Below are 23,431 nucleotides of genomic sequence, written 5' to 3'. Positions count from 1 at the left end.
GCGACTGTGGCCTTAATTGAGGTACAATCCCAGCATTTGCCTGGCATGAAAATGGGGAAACCATGGACAACCATCTTCAGGGCTGCCGACAGTGGGGTTCAAACCCATTACCTTCCAAATGCAAATTGACAGATACATGACCCAAACCGTGCAGCCACTCGCTCAGTGATCCAGTTTCTCTGCCATCTGACAGAACAGAACATTCAAATTGAAATGCTGGCAGTCTAGATGGTGTCAAATCAAATTGTGCACACAGGAGCTGAGGCTAGATGATGATGATAATGATCATTATTATTATTATTATTATTATTATTATTATTATTATTATTATTACAAAGGGCACTAGAAAAGTTTTGAAATGTGAGTGAACGCTTCAGACTTTTTCAAAATAATTTCCACCACGCTCAATACACTTCCCCATACGTCGAAACCAGTCACTGAACCAACTCTGCCACTTTTCTTCGGTTACATTTTCATACTCTTGATCCCATGCTGCAGAAGCTCCTCGTCGGATGCAAAACACCACCCTTTCAGCTTCATCTTCACTTCTGGGAAGAGTGCGAAGTCACATGGGGCAAGATCAGGACTGTATGGAGGGTGATCAAGCACAGTCAACCCTGATCTGGCAAGAAAATCCATTGTTACATTAGCACGATGTGCTGGAGCATTGTCGTACTGCAAGAGCCAAGTGTTGAGCCGTGACCTTGAACGGAGCTGCTTGAGCCCATGGATGACCTGAGGCAGACAAGTCTCACTGTACCACTTTGCAGTAACTGTCCTTTGTGTTTCTTGCACAACCCGAGTCAGGATGCCCTGTTTAGTGAAGAATACTGCCATCATCTTTTTCTTCACTAACCTTGACTTTCGCACAGTCAAAGGGGTACCCTCATCTTCAAACAGCCATACCTTGTTCTGGGATTTTGTTGGGATATCATATTACTAAAGCCAAGTTTCGTCACCTGTAACGATTACATGTTATAATTCTCATATTTAGGTCCGTATTGAAATGTACAATGAAGTCAAATAAATATTAAAGTTTATTTATTCCACCTGTTCAATACAATGTAACGATGCTATTGACATTACGCGAAGTCCCATTTTCAAACTGTTTTAGCATTCTTCGGCACCATTTCACTCGATGTGCACTTGTTCCTCTGAAAGTGAATGGGGCACCCAAAGGGAACAAACTTTTTTTTTTTTTTGCTAGTTGCTTTACGTCGCACCGACACAGATAGGTCTTATGGCGACGATGGGATAGGAAAGGCCTAGGAGTTGGAAGGAAGCGGCCGTGGCCTTAATTAAGGTACAATCCCAGCATTTGCCTGGTGTGAAAATGGGAAACCACGGAAAACAATCTTCAGGGCTGCCGACAGTGGGGCTCGAACCCACAGTCTCCCGGATGCAAGCTCACAGCTGCGCGCCTCTATGCGCACGGCCAACTCACTCGGTGGAACAAACCTTGAATGAATAGCTGGTGCAGGGATGTGGAGGGTTTCTTCTACCTGCCAATATGTCAACCGCTTCACCCAGAATGAGGATTGTCTTCAACCCCAAAATTTCCCCTCTGGAACTCTTTGTACCAGCGGAAAATTGTTGTCCAATGTGGGCAGTCTTTCCTTAGCACAGGAGTCATTTCCTCCAGGCAGTGGTCAACAGTTAATCCACGAGCAAAACTGTAGCGGATAATTGTGCGATATTCACCTTTAGACCACACTGACATCATAACTTGCTTTCAATCCCACCGCTTGGTAACAACCGGTGTGAAAGTCGCGCCTTGCTGTCTCCTAGACCAGTTTTCACTCCTCTTTTCATCCCTCACCATAACAGGTGTGTCCAGCCAACTGTTTTTGCGTATTGCAAAACTATCCTAGTGCCATTTGTATTATTATTATTATTATTATTATTATTATTATTATTATTATTATCATGATTTGTTTAAGCTGGTCTTTATTATGCCGGCCCCGTGGTGTAGGGGTAGCGTGCCTGCCTCGTACCCGGAGGCCCTGGGTTCGATTCCCGGCCAGGTCAGGGATTTTTACCTGGACCTGAGGGCTGGTTCGATGTCCACTCAGCCTACGTGATTAGAATTGAGGAGCTATCTGACAGTGAGATAGCGGCCCCGGTCTAGAAAGCCAAGAATAACAGCGGAGAGGATTCGTCGTGCTGACCACACGACACCTCGTAATCTGCAGGCCTTCAGGCTGAGCAGCGGTCACTTGGTAGGCCAAGGCCCTTCAAGGGCTGTAGTGCCATGGGGTTTGGTTTGGTCTTTATAATGTCTCAAAGACATATCTCAAAGTTGTGTGCCAGACCAACACATCTTCACAAGAATTATAAGATAGATGTAGTCCTCCCACTTGATATTCATGATGGAAAAAAAAATCTGTTGATGCAAGTGCTGTAGTCTTTTGATGTTGTGGCAGTACAGTGTCCATGCTTCACATTCACGGAATTGAAATTACAATACCTTGGGAGACCATGAGTTTGGTATAATTCATTAAGTCTTTATTGCTAAAGATACAATGGGATAGTCATTTATATGTGGGCAGCAAGGAGACTGTTTTCCATATCCTCTTCTTAAAACATCACTTAGACAAGATGCTCCTGAGATATCTCTTAACAGTATTCAGTGGTAATATTGATCTCTGGAAGGTTTGTTTCTGGGCTAGATTATGCAAGTTACTTTGTTTTCAAGCACTGAAAACCATCACATGTGCATTTAAAACTGGTTGTTGTAACTCCTTATTTGTAACAGCAGGCAATACAATGTCATCAGTATCCTGCATTTCAGTTATCCTGGTAACATCAGTTAGTTATCATGAGAGTGGTCTGGCCAAGTTAAAAAACTCCTCCATCACGGCATGACTTTTTAGGCCAATTACATGATCCTGCTTCAATCCTTGTATGATTAGGGATGATTCAGAATTTCATGTCGATGGAGAATCTGTCCAGACTACCATCACGGAGTGCCTTGGCCAAGGTCATGAAGTGTTCAGGATAGACAAAAGAGGATGGTTACCCAATGGTACTTCCTCTTCAAACAATAATTACCACCATGTCAAGACAGCCGAAATGTACCAGTACTGCCTACATAGGAAGTGTTGGAAAACAACAACAACAGCTCTTCATTTCTATTGACTTTCAGAGATGCTGGCACAACTTCAATTTTGTCCTGAGGGTTCCTTAACATGCTGCTAAGTTACTCACATGGGTCCCTCACATTCAAGTCCATTTAAATGCCAACCAATTGTGCTGGAATTTGAATCTGCAACCTGGAGAATAGGAGAGGGCTTCATCCATATATGTAGTAGTAACTACTTGGCAAAACTTGCATTCAGATGAAATCTGACGAACCTGTTGCTTTCAAGTATGTTGTTCCTTATCCTCACCCCCACTCTTCCCTGACCCTTACAAATCATTAGTACATTCATATTTGCATTCCACTACTGTCAACCAAAACACTAACTGATTTACAATAAATATATGCTATACGACAACATCTCAAACCAGTGATTTTGGATGTTTTAAATGAATGGTTTGTCATGAAGTACCATAACTGTATCATCCTTATCTAAAATGTTATTGTTATTACTACTGTTAGTATACAATAAACATACCAAGAACATTTTTCAGAACATAAGATAGATATGGCATTTGTATTCCTTTTCACAATTCTGGACATTTCACCAAGATGTGTTAAGTGGGTGTACTGCAATACGACATAAGGGAAGAATTTCAGGCTAATCTCTTACCTTCATTAGAGGCATTGTAGAACCACCGAACACAAGCGTAGTGAAGAGCACTATAATGAGAGTAGTTGTGACGATCACATGACGTGTTTCATCACTAAACTGTAAATGCAGTGATAATGCATACGCAATGGCTCCTCGTAAGCCTGTAGTAAGAAACATGCTTTCAGTGAACAAATACAAGAGACAATATTAATTTTCTTAACAGTTAAATAATAAGGAAAATCATACAGAGAATTATAAATGCTTCTTTTATTTGACCTTATGTGTACAAGTTCACTCTAATCCAAGAAGATTTGATATCAATATAATATATTCCTGTTGAAATCTCTTGTGTATTTCTACTGCATTTCTGTCTCTTTTATGTATCATTCATTACTGTGATAATACAGCCTTTGTTATTCAAATATCTAGCCAAGAAATCTAGAAAAATATGCTCACTGAAATGTTCAGGTCTTTAATACCCAGCCAAGAGAAAATGTACAAAATAATATGCTAACTGAAATGATAAGAATGTTAATATATTGTAGCAAAATCTGTCAAATAGAAATATGCTATTAGCCACTGTTCAAAACAGAAGGAACACATTTTGAAGGGACTACTTGGAAGGAGCTTTATTTTAAAACACTTTGAACTTTCAAAGAAACGAACAGAAGCAGATAACTGGGCCAAAACACCACCTACATACAGGAAAAACAGTTACAATCCAAGGTGAAAAAAATCTACAGCAAACTGTTTATATCACAGTTTTCCACCTGCAACAGTGAATTCTTCCAGGAAAATAAGTCAGGTTAGGCATGTTACAAGGAAATGAAAAAACAGGAATGAAGAAGACAAATTTCAGATCTGATAGTATAATATATCTTTGGGTGTGGTGAGCCCACCGCAATAATAGCCTATATGAAGCTATGAAGCAACAAAGTGGATCAGATCAAAGAACTAAGGAGTACCACAAAAGACATGCATCTCTTGTGTCTCCAGGGAGGTGAGAGAAGTGGATGGCCCAGGAGCTCCCTGGATAAGGGTAATGGAGGAAGAATTAGTAACCTAGTATTACACAAAAGTACTTCAAAAAATAAGGCAACAAAAGCTCGCACAGAGTAACTTTATTTTACAGGCAGATATAAGGAGGCACAGTAGAACACTGATATGTATTACTATTCTACATAGTCACTATTCTTGTCCAAGTATTTGTTTCAACAGTACACCAAGGCATCAATGCCAGCCTGGAAGAAATCTCTGTCCAGTCCCTGAAGCCACATTATGACAGGATGCTAATGGCTGTATCATCATTGAATCGCTTACCACCCATGCCCTATTTTATAAAAGTTACAATTTTACAGGTAACAGGATATTGTCAGACATGTTTACATTTTGACAATTTTATATTTCATAAAAACGTACAAGTTTACAAAACTTATAATTTTGTAGATTATTTCGATAATTTTACAAATGTGTGTGTCATAAAACATTTGAACTGACAGATAAAAGCTGACAAATTTGTGAAATTGTAGGCTACATATAGCGTTATGAAACAGATGGAAGTCATTAGTTTTTGACATAGTAGCGGGAGAGGTGTATCTGAGGGTACTTGGGGGGTCCGCAGAAGAGACTTTAAGGGGGGGAGGTCTGTACCGGGAAGTGCACCTGCCCCGTTCATTCAAATGAAGCACCTTGAAGAATGCCATCCGATATATGAAGTTTGCAACAACTAGTGCAAGAAGTTTGGATTTTCCTCTACAGGTGTCTCTACTAAAAAAAAACTTATATTAAGCCCTCTAGTGTGAAGAGGAACTATTAAAATCCTAAAGTAACTTTTTATTTTAAGGTTTACTACACTGAGTTGATTATTCTTTGTTTTTGGTATGTTAAAGTTGTCAATACTTCGATCTCTTCCCGCCAACTTACGATGCTGGCCAATAGAAATTTTTTTGTATTTATTTTTCAGCCAATTACATTTATCTTGTAACTATTTAATTATCCAATGGAAATTGGGGGTGTGTCAGGCCTTAGCCCAGAGCTCTCTAGAACCTTCCTCTCGGGTATAAAAGCTGACATATTTTTCGACCAGGTTGTCTTATTGATCGTCCAGTCTACTGAGTGTGTGTTAATAGAGGAGGTGGGGGCATCTCGCCCATCGTCGAGTATTCCATCAGCTTAAGGTAATGGCAGCCATTATATAACTAAGTGATAGCCTCTGAAAGCTAGCTCGAGGGGAAGGTTTTCAATCTTTAATAATGTAACCTTAAATTTCCAAAATGTAAATTTCTACTTCTAATGTAAATTTCAAACAAGCCGAAAGCAGTCGCCAGCGGGATACAGGAGAGCGTATCTACATGGCGCCACAGAAGATGACCACCGCAGCAGTAGTCGAAACGTCTGGGAGAAGCGAGAGGAGTGGACCACGGCATAATAGCCCAGAAGATTTTTATTATATTGACACCGGCCGTGAAAGCCTTCATACTTTAAAGCCGAAAAGAACTTAGCTGAAATTAGGGAATAGAGAGTGCGACACCCTCTCGTATTCCCTCTCAACTTAATTTTGAGGTGATTATGACCTTGTAACCTTTGTAACTTAACCTTCCTCCAACTAGTCACCTCAGTAGCATAGGATTAGCCTCTGTAACTTCGGGTCAAAAGCCCAAATAGGGTTTTAATCTTTTAATTGTAAATTTCAAGGAGTGCAAGTGTCTGCCTCCATATCATTTTGATTTTTGGGCCAGTAAATTTAACCTGTTGTTTTTCACAAAGGCCCGGTAGAATGGGTTTTCGATACCCCTGTAAAATTCAATTTCATTCTTTTATGTTAAGACTGTTGAGTGTCTAAGACAGTGAATATTGTTTGAATTGTAAAATGTATGTTGTGCCTTTGATAGGCCTGGACCTTTCTGGAACTAGGTTTCCAAGTGTAAAATTTTAATAGAGCAAAGACGCTCCTTTTTAAATGGTGTTTTGAAAGGCCGGTGTGGTATAGGGTTTGGAGAGCAGTCTCCTAGATAATTTTGTGGAGCAAAAGGGTGCTTTTGAAACATTGGATATTTTGTATACTCTGTAGAAGAAATTGGGAGTTTCATCTCCTTGACTGTTTTTTGAAAGAGTCGCAGCACTCATGGAGAATGTGTAATTAGAGAGCTTCGAGCTCAAAGTTGTTGTTATTTGATATTCTAATATTGTTAACCTATCTTCTGAACTTTTGTTCCTGAATTATAAAGTTTGTCTTTGAAAAAAAAAAAAAGATAACCGAGAAAAGAATATTAACGCTAATTTTAAAATTTAATCTTTTGACTGTCGCAGATAGACCCATTCATGCCCACACCTTCTTTCACTTCTGTCCACCACAGTATCCCCGTAACAGACACGTTTACAAATTTGTAGAATTGTCATTGTGGAGGAGCCGGCCCCATGGTGTAGGGGTAGCGTGCCTGCCTCTTACCCAGAGGCCCCGGGTTTGATTTCCGGCCAGGTCAGGGATTTTTACCTGGACCTGAGGACTGGTTTGAGGTCCACTCAGCCTACGTGATTAGAATTGAGGAGCTATCTGAGATGGCGGCCCCGATCTAGAAAGCCAAGAATAACGTCTGAGAGGATTTTTCGTGCTGACCACACGACACCTCGTAATCTGCAGGCCTTCGGGCTGAGCAGTGGTCGCTTGGTAGGCCAAGGCCCTTCAAGGGCTGTAGTGCCATGGGGTTTTGGTCATTGTGGAGGTGACAGGTAATCCTTCATATGTAGCCTGTAATGTATATATAACTAGGGAGTTTATTTTATGATGATGATGATGATGATGATGATGATGATGATGATGATGCTTATTGTTTAAATGGGACCTAACATCTAGTTCATATGCCCCTAATGGTACGAAATGAGACAAAATGTAATGACAGTTTCAAAGTTGAAAACTCATCCACTGACCAGAATTCAAAACATGATGATGAATAAGGCTCGGAAGTTCATGCCCTAAAAAACTAAGAAATATGCATATAATATGCACAATTAAAATGAGAAAATGGCAGTAGACAAGTCAGGTTAGTATTGATAATAATAAACTTACATTTATTCCTTGGAGGTTGGAGCAGAAATGGTCCCGCTGTCAATGCTGAGTGATGAATTGCAGTTCACAACCATCACTTTGCACAAATTTTCAACTGAAAAACATTGTCTGTTGTCTCGCAAAACACTTTTGTAATGTGGAAACTTCTTTCCACATCACAAGATGTTATTGGGGCATATTTAAATGATGATAACTGCTTCACAGAATGAGGCAAGTCTCTTGGTGTGACAGGCGGTTTTCCTTCGAGAATGTCTCGGATATCGCCAAACTGTTTATAACCAGGATTTTTTGAAGTAACAATTTATTTTTTTCTTTCACTTTTTGTCCTATACTACCAGGAACAGACTTTAGACTGGATATTGTTTTTTTTCAAAAACAGTATGTATTTCCTTTAAGGGAGATCCTACAGTTCCCAGTGACGTTATGGCGGTTGACAAAAAGGAAAAATGGGCATTTATAACAATAAGATTCTCTTCTAACTCAATGCCTGACAGAATATGTTGCACTGTTTGTATTGATGCAGCTTCATTTGAGTCCAATGAATTAAAAACCTCTTTGAATAGTTCTATGTGCTGAGCATAATACAACGCTGCATCCAGCCATGTTCCCCATCGTGTTAACACTGGCGCAGGAGGAAGTGGAATATTGGGTGCTGTTGATCTAAACAACTTGACTCTTGAAGGAGATTTAATAAAAATTTTCTCTGAACAGGCCACAAATCGATCTACCAATGGGAAAGAATTGTGTATTGTCTCAGCAATGCGATTAAGAGCATGTGCCAAACAAGTTATATGAATTAAGTTAGGAAAAATGCCTTTCAGTGTTTGTTCTGATTTTCCCATATAAGTACCTGCATCGGTAACAAATAAAAGTAGCTGGCCGTATTTGATTCCAGATGGCCATAATAATTTCAATGAGTCCATCACACACTGAGTTACAGTTACATTGTTAGTGGCTGGCAATTCACACACATTAAGAAGATATGGTATCCTCTTTTGTCCCTTATTGAAGGCTCCCACAATTACATTAGCAATAAATCGGCCCTCAGAATCAGTGGTTTCATCAATAAACTAACACACAAACAGATTTAATTTGTTAATTTGACAATACGTTATTGTAACAACGTCCTGCGTAACTCTTACGCAATGTACTTGCTACAGGCACATGTTGTCGTCTGTATTTGGCAAGAAAATGTTTTAATGTGGGGTTATTAATTTTATACAAGGGAATATCAGCAGCTAAAAATGCTTGGCACAAGTCGTAAGAAAATTCACTAATCCTACTTCCTAAACACTCTAATAGTTGTTTTTGAACAGGCTCTTTATTTGCGAGTTTGCTTATATTTTTCTGTGTTTGTTCAACTATTTGGAATCTTTTCTCACTCCCTATAGTTTTCTCATGTGCTCCACAGAACAGTAACCCTATTATCTGTAGATATTAAGTCACCTGTAAACTCCTCCTGTAAATTAGTTAATCTACAACTCGAAGTTGCTCTTATTTTTGGCATTTTTAAAGAACTTTTTAATGGACACTTTATACGCGAAACATAGTTTGGTCACAACCAGTTCACAACGCTGTTTCACGACTCAATGGACAGCCAGTCAACAGCTAAGCACAAAACGTGAGGTTAGATGATGAAACAGGGGATTCACTGCATGATATCATAACTCCTCACCATACGACAAGCTGCGTCATAATGCGCAACATTACTGCCAACATCGACCAGATGAAAAAAGCTGATTAAAAATACTGTAAAGACCATTAAACTGATTAAAATATGCCATATAGGCACTAAAATATTAAAATATGATGAATTTATTAAAATCACAAAAATATGTTGTTATATGCACCATAAAAGCATGTTCAAATGACTGAAGATTCCATAATTTGTGCACATAATGTATAAGCATACATTTTAACCCCTAGATAAAACATTCAAATGCATGAACTTCTGAGCCCTAATGGTGAAGAATGAATGGATGAATATAATCAGCGAATCCAACTCCCCCATACTGAAAGTTTAGAATAATTCCAAAATTAATCCACTGACTAGAATTTAAAAAAAAGGGACAATGAACAATGATTTACTCACCAAGGGGCTGCTTCCAAAGCACAATCCTGAATCAATGATGCTTGTTGTCTAAAGGGGTCCAAAATCCACGTCAACAGCCCCTCATAATGGTACTTATCGCTAGAAAAGTAAGAACCATGGTATTTCTCATGTTGAGGTACTAATCAAAAGTAGCGTAGACTCATGATGTTCTACACATTATGGTACTATTCACAAGTATTGTACGCTGCACAGGTAACGCAGACCTATGGTGTTTCTCACATAATGGCATTACTCATAGGCAATGCAAACCCATGGTGTTCCTCACATAGGCGTACTGATCACAGAAACTTGTACTATTCCAAGGTGTTCCTCACATAATGAGTACTAATCACAGGCAACGCAGACCCATGGCGTCACTCATAGAGAGACCCGTTGTGTTTCTCACAACAATACTAATCACAGGCAGCGTAAGCCCATGGTGTTCCGCATATAGTGGTACTAATCACGGGTACTGTAAACCCATAGTGACCCACCCACTGTTGCTACTAATCACAAACCTATTGTGTACCTAACATGGTGGTTCACAAGAAAAGGCGACCTATGGTGTTCCTCACGTGATGGTACTAATTACAAGTAGTCTCATGATTCTAAGTCAATCATCCCTTGGTCACCCCTTTTAGTTGCCTCTTACGACAGGCAGGGGATACTGTGGGTGTATTCTTCACCTGTGTCCTCCACCAACAGGGGTTGTGTGTTTAGTCCGCGAGAGCTATTTTATTTCGCTCAAGTCCACTGGCAGCTGGTTAAGATCCCTCTATCCGCCACCTGGGACGCGCCATGTGGGAGTATCACCTCTCCCCCTGCTACACCAGCGTAGCAGGTTCATGGGGAGTTTATTTTTTTAAAGTTTTTTAAAATTTAAGATCTTTTGTGGATAATGAACTCCAGTGAAGTTTCTCTTATGTGACATGCAAAGTATTGTAACTTGTCAAATTTAAAGAACTTGTTTTGTAAATACAACAATTTTATGTCAGATCTGAAGTATACTATTTTTCACTCTAGATGGCTCTGAAGATCGGCATCGATCATTGAATGCGATGCGCAAATGATCGACTCTTATTATGAAGCAGTAAAATTGAAGAGTGAAATTTAACCTACTCCCTCAGGCAGAATGGCAAATAATTTTGATAAGATTATGATATTAAACACCCAATGCAGAGGAAACAAAATTTGCTCTTCAGGTGTGAATGAATAACTTCTTTGCATTGAGACTGCAAATGCTGTCCTATAGAATTTATAATCTGTTGTCTAAAAAACCTGGTGTGGTCTCAATTTAATTTCATCATTACTTCACTACTGTCACTACTGATGTTACTTGTGAATACAAGAGGTGTTAAATTACAAAACACCATGCTCGACAGCTGCAGTCGCTTAAGTGCGGCCAGTATACAGTATTCGGGAGATAGTGGGTTCAAACCCCACTGTTGGCAGCCCTGAAGATAGTTTTCTGTGGTTTTCCATTTTCACACCAGGAAAATGCTGGGGCTGTACCTTAATTAAGGCCACAGCCACGTCCTTCCTTCCTATTCCTAGTCCTTTCCTTTCCCATCGTCGCCATAAGAGCTCTCTGTGTCAGTGCGACGTAAAGCAACTTTACAAAGGTAAAAAAATTGTAAAGCAACTTGTAAAAAGAAGAATTACACAACATACAACATTAATAACTAAACTTATGTCATAATGGTCCACCTTTTCAGTACTATATTACGTAATGTTTACATTACATTTTTAGTCGAGGAACTATTTTCGGCCTTGGCTGGCCATCATCAGCCATAATACAAAACTGTACAAACATATCTAATAACTAAAACAAATGTACAGACACAAATGATGTTATAAGGAATTAAAAGCATTTGGAGATCTTAAAATGAACTATGTGCACAACACGTAAAATATAAGATGAAATTAAAATAAGGCTCTTAGTGAGATCTAAAATCCTTAGATGCATTGTAGTATGTTAAAATGTTTCATTAGTGCTTCCTGTTAAAATATCTTGAAAACGCTGAAAAGTTCCTCTATTGGAAGTTGTCAAATGGTTGAGTCAAGGAGAGCACACAAAGATATGTTTAAATAACTGGCACATTCTTAGATTACAGCTGGTAGAGATTCGCAATTCAATGTGGTGTCCATGAAGTTACCGCATGGTAACGTCATTTGTGTATGTTTATACATTTGTTTTAGTTATTAGATGAGTTTGTACAGTTTTGTATTATGGCTGATGATGGCCAGGCAAGGCTGAAACTAGTTCCTCGACTAAACATGTAATGTAAACATTATGTAACATAGTATTGAAAAGGTGTCCATGAAGTTATCACAATGAATTTCGAAACTCTACCAGCTGTAATCTAAGAACGTGCCAGTTATTTAAACATATCTTCATGTGCTGTCCTTGACTCAACCATTTGACAACTTCCAATAGAGGAACATTTTCAGCGTTTTCAAGATATTTTAACAGGAAGCACTAATGAAACATTTTAACATGATAAAATGCATTTAAGGATTTTACACCTCAGTAAGAGCCTTATTTTAATTTCACCTTATATTTTACATGTTGTGCAAAGAGTTCATTTTAGGATCTCCAGATGCTTTTAATACCTTTTAACATTATTTGTATATGTTTGTTCATTTGTAGTTATTAGATATGTTGGTACAGTTTTGTATTATGGCTGATAATGGCCAACGAAAGCCGAAACTAGTTCCTTGACTAAAAATGTAATATAAACATTATGTAATATAGTACTGAAAAGGTGGACCATTACGACATAAGTTTAGTTACTATTGTGATCACAATTCAATACGGATCAAAAACATGAAGTTTATATCCTATGATTACAAAACATTTGCAAAACTGAGCTCCCAAGTTATATACGCAATACAGGCTACATATGAAGGATTTACCTGCCACTTCCACAGTGACAATTCTACAAATATGTAAATATGTCAGAAACTAATGACACATATCTGTTTCATAACGCTAGATCTAGCCTACAATCTGACAAATTTGTTGGCTTTTCACCTGTCAGTTTGAATGTTTTATGAAATAGACATTTGTAAAATTGTTTTAAAAATCTACAAAATCGTCATGACAGTTTTGTAAACTTGTAAGTTTTTATGAAACACTAAATTGTCAATATGTAAACCTGTCTGACAATTTTCTGTCACGAAATAGTGCCATAGACTTCTCTCAACTGGAGTCATGTTGTTGCACAACGTCAGACCACATGCAGCTAATAGCACATGTCAGTTGTTATGACACTTCTAGTGGGAAGTATTGGACTATCCTCCATACAGCCCCAATCTGGCACCTGGTGGTTTTCGTCTCTTCGGACCGGTGAAGAAGCATCTTGGTGGTAAGTGATTCAACGATAATCAAATCAAAATCTCTTTATTTGCAAATGAGGTGTCTACCTCAGTGGCAAATGGTACACTAAAATACATTATTGTCAAGCACTAGATATTAAATTAACAAGAGAAGAATATTTTCCAAAAATACAATATTATACAATTTATGCTAACAATTTTTTCTATTAAACACACAGCTCATCCTTAATAAATTTATATTGTTTACAAAATTCTACTTATAATATCTCCTGTACTGCTTACATAGTCAACTGATTTACAGTATGTGGAATTACTTCAAATGCTACTATACAACTGGTAAAAGATTAGAATTTACATTGCATTTGTTTACTTATTTATTTTTTTACCGATTCTGGAACCTAAGTAGCATAACGACCTGCTGCGTCTTAACCAGAGCCCCTTTTGCCACTTTTCAGAGTTCCTGAAGGGCCTTCACAGCTACCGTAGCGGTCCCAGGGCCCTTGAAGTCCCCACTGTACTTCACCCCTACAGGCAGCCCCTACTTTGGCTGTCCAAACTCCTTAGACTAGGGGATGGAATTAATTTATTCACACACATTTTTTATTTACATTAAGCTGCACTGGTCAAATGCCCTCTTAATATTTCATTTATTTTCTCTGTTGCTGTTTATTCTCTTCTTGAATATCTGTACAGATTTTGGAAAAGGATCAAACACTATCCCTGGTAAACTGCTCCACTCCTTCACACCCTTCCCAATGAATGAAAATTTACCCCAATCGCTTCTGCTAAAATTCCTTCTAATTTTATATTTGTGGTCAGTCCTGCCGATATAATTATTTTCTAACTGAAGCCTCTCACGGATATCTCCCTAGGCTTCTTCTCCTGTATAGGGTCTATATAATCCTATAAGTCTAGTTTTCTCCCTTCTCTTACTTAAAGTTTCCCACCCAAGTTCCTTTAACATTTCTGATATACTACTCTTTCTCCTGAAATCCCCTGTTACAAATCTTGCTGCTTTCCTCTGCACAATATCTATTTCTTTTATTAGGTATTCTTGGTGAGGATCCCAAACAATGTTTGCATATTCCAATAATGGACGAACCATACTTAAGTAACTTTTCTCTTTGAATTCTTTGTTGCATCCTTTAAGTAGCCTCATTATGACAAGTAACGATCTGTATGCTTTCCCAACAATGTCAACCACATGACCCTTCCAGTGCAAATTACTTTCAAATCTCACACCTAAGTATTTGCACTTGCCATCTTTTGGGATAACTACTTCATACAAACTATACTCAAATTCAGTTTTAAAACTCCTGTTTATAAATGTTGTAACAGTTGATTTGCCTCCATTAACCTTCATATTATTCTCTTCAACCCATTGCTGGATACTCTCAAGGTCCCTTTGTAATTCTGAACAATCCTCAATATTATTTATTTCCCTATAAACAATTATGTCATCTGCGTACAATCTTATTTTTGATGTTATATTGTTCCCTAAATCATTTACGTATATTAAGAAAAGTAACGGACCGATTATACTACCCTGTGCAATTCCCTTCCAAACTTTCTCTTACCGTGATACATTATTTCCTACTTTGACTTTCTGAACCCTTGAATTTAGAAATGTTTTTATCCAAGGTGTAACCCTTACGTCCAATCCTATTCCCTCCAATTTCTTTAATAATATTCCATGTTCCACTCTATCAAAGGCTTTGGAAAGATCTATGGCTATGCAATCTAACTGGCCTCCTGAATCCAATTGATCTGATATGTCCTGCTGAAATCCCACCAGTTGTGCCTCACAAGAAAATTTCTTTCTAAATCCATACTGGCTCCTCATGAACCAATTTTTATCATCACATATCCCTCTGATGTACTTTGATATTAAACTCTCCAGTATTTTACAAACTATACTGGTCAGGCTGATTGGTCTGTAGTTCTCTGGTTTCCTTTTATCACCCTTTCCTTTATAAATTGGTATTATTATAGATTCCTTCCATTCCTTTGGTATCACACTATTATTTATGACATAGTCAAAGAGAAATCTTAAATAAGGCACTATGTACCACCCCATTGTCTTTAATACCTCCCCAGTAATTTGATCACTTCCTGCTGCTTTTCCTTGCTGAAGCAGTTGGATTTCTCTGAAAATATCTTCATTTGTGAACGAGAAGCTTCTTGTTTCCCTCTGTGTCTCTCCCTCTCTATCTTCTGTTTCGGTTTCCAACTCCTGACAATCATCTACTGAATCTCTGAATTCCCTACTAAATAGGTTTGCTTTTTCAGTATTTGTTAAATAGTGTTCACCCCCTTCTCCCACCATTGTAGGAATTTGGATTCCTTTTCCTTTTTGATTCCTGATATATGAATACAGCCTTTTCCATTTCCCTTTGTGGTCATTACCCTCTTGAAGTATGCCATTCATATAATTCTCTTTTGCTTCCTTTTTCACTCTATTCAGTTCCCTCATTAGCTGTTTTCTAGTTTCCCTCCTCTCCCTACCCTCTTTGATTTTCCTGTTTACTATTCTACATTTTCTTTTTAATTTTCTTATTTCCCTTGTATAATAAACAGGGTCTGAGGTCATGTTTACCCTTCTTAACAGGTACAAATCTCTCCTCTCCTTCCCAAATGATTCCTTTAAATTTAGCCCAAAGTGTATCCACATTAATCCCTCCACTTATCCAACAACTGAATTGTGATTTAAGGTAAGTCCCAAATTCATCAACTTTAGTTTTTCTGTACAATTTCTTGTCTTGTGTGACCCTCTTATTAAGCCTTTTTGGTACCAGTCCTACATCCATTATTACAGCCTTATGGTCACCTATTCCTTCAATTACCTCAGTTTTATCAACAATTTCCCATGGTTTAACCAAGAATACATCTAGTAAGTTATTGAGATGAGTCGGTTCTTGTACTACTTGTGTAAATCCTCCCTCCCAAATTAACTTATTTGCCAATTTCTGTTCATGGGCTTCACTTGCAGCTCCATTCCATTCAACTTCAGGCAAGTTTAGATCTCTCCCAATTATTACCATATCATTATTATTGTTTTTATGAGTATAATCTATTATTTTCTCAAATATTTCCATGTCTCTTTCCTCTCTTCCAGGCCTGTATGTTCCTATAATTCCCACCTCCTTCATATTATCACAAACTACAGTAATTTTATCCCTAATATTTCATCCCTTTCATCGGCAAACCATTCATGTGAACAGTAAGTTTCCTTCACCAGAATAAACACCCCCTCTCTTTTTATCTTCTCGGTCTCTACGATAGACTGTGTACCCTTCTGGAAATACTTCTCTATTACCCACCCCTTCTCTCAACCACGATTCCAGGCATGCAAGCATTCAGCAAGCCATCACGAAGTGGCTTCGGGGATTGCATGCAGATTTCTTCCATACCGGCATCAATGCCTTGGTGTACCATTGGAACAAATGCTTGGTCAATAATGGTGAGTATGTAGAATAGTCAGTCGGTCGGTTGGATCCTCAAATAGCACCACCAATGGGTGTGTAGTAACAGGGAAACCACAAAAATTGATGTGGTCCCAAAATAAGGCAAACTAAGCAGGACGAGGAGTGAGGCAGTTTGTCACTGCTTTCTTCACTGGGCCATAAAATGCTGATGCAGAAAAACCAGCCCTCTGAGTAGCACCTTTCATAACACTCATATATACCAGTTGTGCTCTGAATGTCATCACTCAGCATCACCCATACTTTAGCAACTTTCATACTGTCACAGGCATGAATGAAACTTGGACTTTGGTGGAAGCTACATTTTACTCAGGCCTGTGCCAAGAGATAGATGAAACATTACTACATCCATCACAAAATGGTAACTGGTGGTGCCCTACTAATGTGTATCCTTATATCAGCCTTCTCTGTGAGCTCTTGTTGCCTTACATTTTGAAGCTACCTTGTTCTAATATTTAGCAGATATTCTATCAAGAAAATTTACAACAAACTTTACTGATAGAGAATGAACTCTATGATCGATGTAAATATTTCTGTAGCTATAGTTGATACTATTCTTCTTTTTCTTCCCACACCTGTGGGGTTGCAGGTGCCAATTGTGTCGCACATGTGAATTTAGCTCTGTTTTACAGCCGGATGCCCTTTTTGATACCAACCTTATACGGAGGGATGTAATCACTATTGTGTATTTCTGTGTTAATTGGTACTGTGTTTTCTGAATATGATGAGCAGAGTGTCAGGACAACACACACACCCAGTCCCCAAGCCAGAAGAATTATTCAGATGTGATTAAAATCCTAATCTGGAAGGAATCGAACCTGGAACCCTCTGAACCTAAGGTCTCAACACTGACCATTCAGCCAAGGAGTTGGACAATTGATACTATTCACATAAATGGCAATTTTCCTCATGGCACAACCCCATCTTGGCCTACCAAGCGACCGCTGCTCAGCCCGAAGGCCTGCAGACTATGAGGTGTTGTGTGGTCAGCATGACGTATCCTCCTAGTCGTTATTCTTGGTTTTCTAGACCGGGAAATGGCAGATATTAATGTTTTCATGATAATATTGAAATGTATAAGCTTTTCATTTTGGTGAGCTTCTTAAACTACACTTACCACTAAACCACATAATGAACATCATCTTCTTGGTGATCTGATGCTCTCTGAATCGATTACAAAGAACTGCAAGAGGAAATATGTTACAAGCACGGCCAATAAGGCAAAGGACAAGACTCCACACCACAAGTGCCAGCTCCAAGCGATGACGGAAACTGAAGATTGCCAGGCCCAGGTATGCAAATACGCAGGTTTCAGCTATGAAGGCCAAGGTTCTCATAGTTTGCTGCATCGTTATTTGGGTGACAGTCGACAAGTTGTAGTGAGTATAATGAGACATAACAATGCCACAGAACAGAATGGCCATGATACCTACAAATAATATACCAAAAATTAGTTATTTCAAACAATAATAATTTATCAAGTATTCAATGGCAAGGCATATATTTATGAAACTCTGCATACATTTTACAATTGTGCTAAAAATACTGAGCCAGAAGCTGTTGCGGTATTAGCAGGAGAAAGGAGACTACGAGTGGTGGTGACGGTTATTTTAAGAGAAAGTACAACTGGGTAACCATACTCTATTATTAACATTAACCAGAGGGAAAATGGAAGAAGTCCGACACTTCGAACAATGAAGGCACCGGCAAAAGGAAAGGAAAGGACCAGAAAGGGCATGAAAATTAAAGACTCCCTACACCTCAAAACCATCAGGATTGAAAGAGAATAAGTTGATCAAGGGAGGTCAATAGGAAAGATGAAAGCAGGGAGACTGGCACAACGAAGTGGAAGCAATGCCATACTCAGCTAGCAGGAATGTGCTCACCAACCCGTTTCCAAGCTGATAGCCCCTGGTCCCCCTTTTGGTCACCTTTTATGACAGGTAGGGGATATACCATGGATGTATTCTACCACCTCCACTCACAGGGGGAAGGGGCCTAAGAGGGTGTTTGAAGTGGACTTCTGCCGATATTCTAAAAACGGTCAGCTTTATTTTGAAACATTTCAAACGAAACTTACTTTAAATTAGCCGAACATTTTATGTCATGGCTGCTTTTTGACAGAGCTAATCCTGACTAATATAACCGCAAATAATCTGCAAAACTGAAAATACTGAGAAACAAAATATGATTACCTCCACATAATTACTTAGGGGAGAAGATGAACTTTAGTATGGTGAGTGAAGCGGAAAAGGCAGCTTTCAGAAATGTCCAATGGCTAACCAAACAGAGAAGGAATCACTAACATTGGTCTGGCTCCCAAAGATTCTGCACACAGAAGAGGCTAAAAAGGTGCAACTCAAATATACTAGAGTCCACAGCAGTTTTGCTGCCTGATCCCACATGTCTTAATAGTCCATATATAGCACTTTTATACAGTATAAGATAAGAAATCTAGGTGCAATATTGTATAAACATATATCCTGATCTGCCCCACTGTATCTGTGTATAGAAAAATAAAAGATAGAAAGGTAAAATATTAGTTGAATCACTTGCATTGCCTCATTTTAGTTAGTGCAGTGTGCTCAGGATGCTTGTGTTTGATTTATACGTGGGCTTTGTTAAGCTGACTAACTCACGTTGTACATGCAGTTGAGGTGGCTTTGCTTGCAAGAACGTCATGCACTTCACATTTTTTGCTCTCTGCATAATAATATTCTGAAAGCCAGTCTATTTCCATGATCACCTCGAGCTCCTCTACACAGACCATAACAAAAATACTCAATCCTACATTACCTTGAGTTTATCCCTTCCCATGCAGGGAACTACAACCCACACTAAAATCCAATGGTTGTCAGGAGGCATGTCTAGCAACCTCAGCTTTTAAAAGTGACTGCATTGAAATGCTAGGAAATCTAAAAGAAAAAATCTCACTCCTATTTCTTATTGTGGAGCAAAAGGCATCTAGGAAAGCTCTCAACTCGATACATTTTGCAGACAGGTTTTTTTACTTCAGCCCATGTTTTCCCAATTCCAATCAAATCCTCTATAACTATTCATTTCTAAGTGTTCCTAGGTCTTCCACACTTCATCTTTCCTTTTGGATTCCATCCTACGACAGACTTTTCAATTGCTCCATCCTGTTTTCTAAGCGAGTGTCCTATCTATCCCCATTTTCTTTTCCTTATTTCTACATGAAAACATGAATACAGTGAAACCTTGGAATGCGAGTAACTTGGTCTACGAGTGTTTTGCAAGACGAGCAAAGATTTTAAATAAATTGTAACTTGATAAGCGAGTGAGGTTCCGCAATACGAGCGCCACGTGTGCCTAGGTTTTTCCCTCCCCTGCGCCTCTGTTGAATGGTTGAATGAGGTCTTTGGTCCTGTAGTGAAGAAATACCTTTCAGAAAATAATCTGCTGCTGAAAGTCTTGCTGGTTATAGACAATGCTCCTGCTCATCCTCCAGGCCTTGAGGACCTTGAGGATGACTTACTGGAGGAATTCAAGTTCGTAAGATTAAGTTCCTTCCTCCCAACACTACTCCAGCCTGTGGATCAGCAAGTCATTTCAAACTTCAAGAAGCTATACACCAAAGCACTATTTCAGCGATGCCTCGAAGTAACCGAAGGAACAAACCTTACCCTCCGAGAGTTCAGAAGAAATCACTTCCCCTTCGTGAACTGCCTGAAGATCGTCGATAAAGGCTGGGATGGAGTCACCAACAGAACTGTCACTTCCGCTTGGGGAAAGCTGTGGCCTGGCCGTGTTCTTGGACGCGACTTTGTGGGGATTGTTGGTGGAAACGAGCCGCCGATTGTCGCTAAAATTGTGTCCTTAGGGAAGACTATGGGGTTGGAGGTGAATGACGTGGACATTCGAGAGCTGGTGGTAGAACATAGCCAAGAACTGTCCACCAACGATCTGATGGACCTGCATCGTGAACAACAGAAAGAGGTTATGGAGGAGATCTCGTGCGGGGAAGAGGAGGAAAAGTCGATGGAATCTCTCACTTCAACTGAGATCGGGAGAAGTGCAAAATACGGGAGACGGTGCAAAATTTTGTAGAAAATCACCACCCGAATAACGCTGTAGCAGTACGAGTGATGAATCAGTTCAATGATAATGCAATGTCACATTTTCATGAAATACCCAAAAAGAGGCAAAAGCAACAGTCATTGGACAGGTTCCTCGTTAAAGTTGCACGAAAAGGAAACAATTCCAGTGAGCCAACAGATAGCAGTGATTCCTTTGTTGAAATTCGTGCTACACAGTATGCCATCTCTCGTCTCCCTCACACTAACAATGATTCTGTTGAAAGGTAAAGTGCAGTTTAATTTGTTTTAAGTTATATTTTGTTTCAGAAATGGCATGTGAATAAATAATTTTGTGTTGTGGACGAATCATCCACGTTTCAATTGTTTCTTATGGGAAAACTTGCTTTGATATACGAGTGCTTTGGATTACAAGCATGTTGCCGGAACGAATTATGCTCACAATTCAAGGTTCCACTGTATGTCATCTAGTCATGATCTTAAAACTCATCCTCCTTCCTATTCATCATCATTTCCCCTCTCCATTTATACATCATTTTCTTCCTCTTCTTAATTTTATTTCTCTATACTGAAGGCAATACTTCAGTATCTTGAAAGTATATTTTTCCCCTTCCTTTGTCTTCTCCCAATTCATATGGTGTCGGGTCTCCCTATAATGCAGCATCACGTTGCATGGTAGTATGTTGCCACTGGCAGTAAATTGGCAATCTCCATGTCCTTTTTTACATTTGTCTACCACATCACAGTTCTTGTTCAATGTGTGGTGTTCTTACAAATAAAAACACCAGAGCTCTGTGTAGGACAGTATGCAACCCTTGTCCCGTTTCTCTACAGGGTTGGTTATGAAGTGAGATGAACCTTCGTAGTGAATTTTTATGACCAGATGCCCTTCCTAGGATCAATCTCCTGAGAGGAGTTAATGACATGATATATGATAATAGGAAGAGAGTGGGTGAAAACTGGTTCCGGCACATAGCCTATTCCTGTCAAATTGCACCAAGGGGTCTGCACAAGGCTTAATGTCTTCCTTCGATGAACGAATCACCATCACCAGCATCATATGCTCTCAGCCCATATAAGCACTACAGAGATGTTTGGAATTGAATCCAGGTTTTTGGCAAGCAATCTAATGATTAGAAATGGTATACCACCACCTTTCTTACCCTACCAGCTGACATTCTGACGGTGAAATCTGCTTCAACCAACACAAGAGCTAACCACGGTCTTAGATCATACAAACTTGATGCCTTAACAATTATGGTCACCAGACAGGCTTGTTCCGTGTACAACAGCGTTCTTTATAATTACCAAATTTACTTCAATTATGTTAATTTTGCATCACAACCATTTATATTGTGACTCTAATTTAATATTTTTAAATTTGATACAATTCTATTTTAAACCTCATTTAGATTATTTTTATTACTACTTTTATTATGATGACTGTATACATGGACAAGATCTGGAGACACTGGAAGGCATCAAATAGACTCAGTTACGATTAGGCAGAGATTCAGAAAACAGGTGTTGGATTGCAAGACTTTCCCAGGAGCAGACGTGGACTTGTTGGTCGTGAAATGCCATCTGAAGTTGAAGAAATTGAAGAAAGGAAATAATGCAAGGACATGGGATCCAGACATGTTGAAAGAAAATATTGTGAGGGATTATTTCAAGGAACATGTAACACAAGGACTAAATAAAAAGGCTGAAGGAAGCACAGTACAGGAAGAATGGACAGTCGTGAAGAATGAGATCAGTAAGGCTGTTGAAGAAAAGTTATGAAGAAAGGAAAGATCGACTAAGAATGAATGGATAACTCAGGAGATACTGGACCTCACTGACGAAGGACGAAAGTACACTAATGCAAAAAAATATACATATGAGGAGCTTATAAATCTCATGTTCTGTCCCGTATTGGCTCAACACAACTAAGGTTATGTTACTAGGAGATTCCCACCTTCCAATACTTGTCAGTTTCTTATACATACTTTATTATTTACATAACATAATCCAGCTTAATCTCTGAGTATAGCACTAAATAGAACATGTTTCGTTCCAATGATGGAACATCTTCAGCTAAAAGATTTAACAAAAACTAACAAGACAAATAAAACACTTGTGATGATTATGATAAGATGATCAGATAAAATGTTCATTCATGTTGGATTAAAATTTTCGAACAAGTCAATGTCCAAGTTAACGAATAAAATCAACATAAGGGGTCTTCTTTTTAGGCTGGAGAATTGTTGAATCTTGAACGTAAAATTAAGAATATAAGAGATTTTCTTAAAATATGATTGTCGGGGCAACTCTTGCGAAGTTGAATTTAAAGTTAGACCATAATGAGTAGAAGAGAAAGTGTGAGCTCTTAAGTTGTTCCTGTTGGCTAGTATAGGGACTGTGATGAATCGTCCGCTAGGGGCAGCACCATTGCTATCTGTAGTTGTAATATGGTTGTGTTCGGTAGTGTTGTTCTGTGAAGGCATAAAACTTAATTGTCATGCATTATTGTTAAGTGAAAGTGAAGAGCGTGTGATTTGGTGATGGTATTCTTTTATTTAGTGTAAATATAGTGCCGAGTTTATAAAATTTACAAAAATACCGACGAGGAAAAAATGCCTACTTGCTTCATTCCAGGATTTAGGTCTGGCTACAAAACTACG

General features: G+C 38.8%; 1 protein-coding gene across 1 annotated transcript in view; it reads right to left on the bottom strand.

The window, feature by feature from the left end:
• The window catches only part of LOC136873945 (sodium/hydrogen exchanger 8), a 52,070-nt gene that overhangs the window by 13,155 nt on the left and 15,484 nt on the right, over positions 1-23,431 (bottom strand). The window contains exons 2-3 of the mRNA XM_067147321.2: positions 17,831-18,142; positions 3,753-3,895 (exon numbers count right to left, since the gene is read on the bottom strand). Coding sequence (XP_067003422.1) covers positions 3,753-3,895; positions 17,831-18,142 — 455 coding nt within the window. The remainder of the gene's footprint in view (positions 1-3,752; positions 3,896-17,830; positions 18,143-23,431) is intronic.

This window comes from Anabrus simplex, chromosome 5, assembly GCF_040414725.1.
Source record: "Anabrus simplex isolate iqAnaSimp1 chromosome 5, ASM4041472v1, whole genome shotgun sequence".
NCBI lineage: Eukaryota > Metazoa > Arthropoda > Insecta > Orthoptera > Tettigoniidae > Anabrus > Anabrus simplex.
This window is presented reverse-complemented; position numbering and strand designations above follow the sequence as displayed.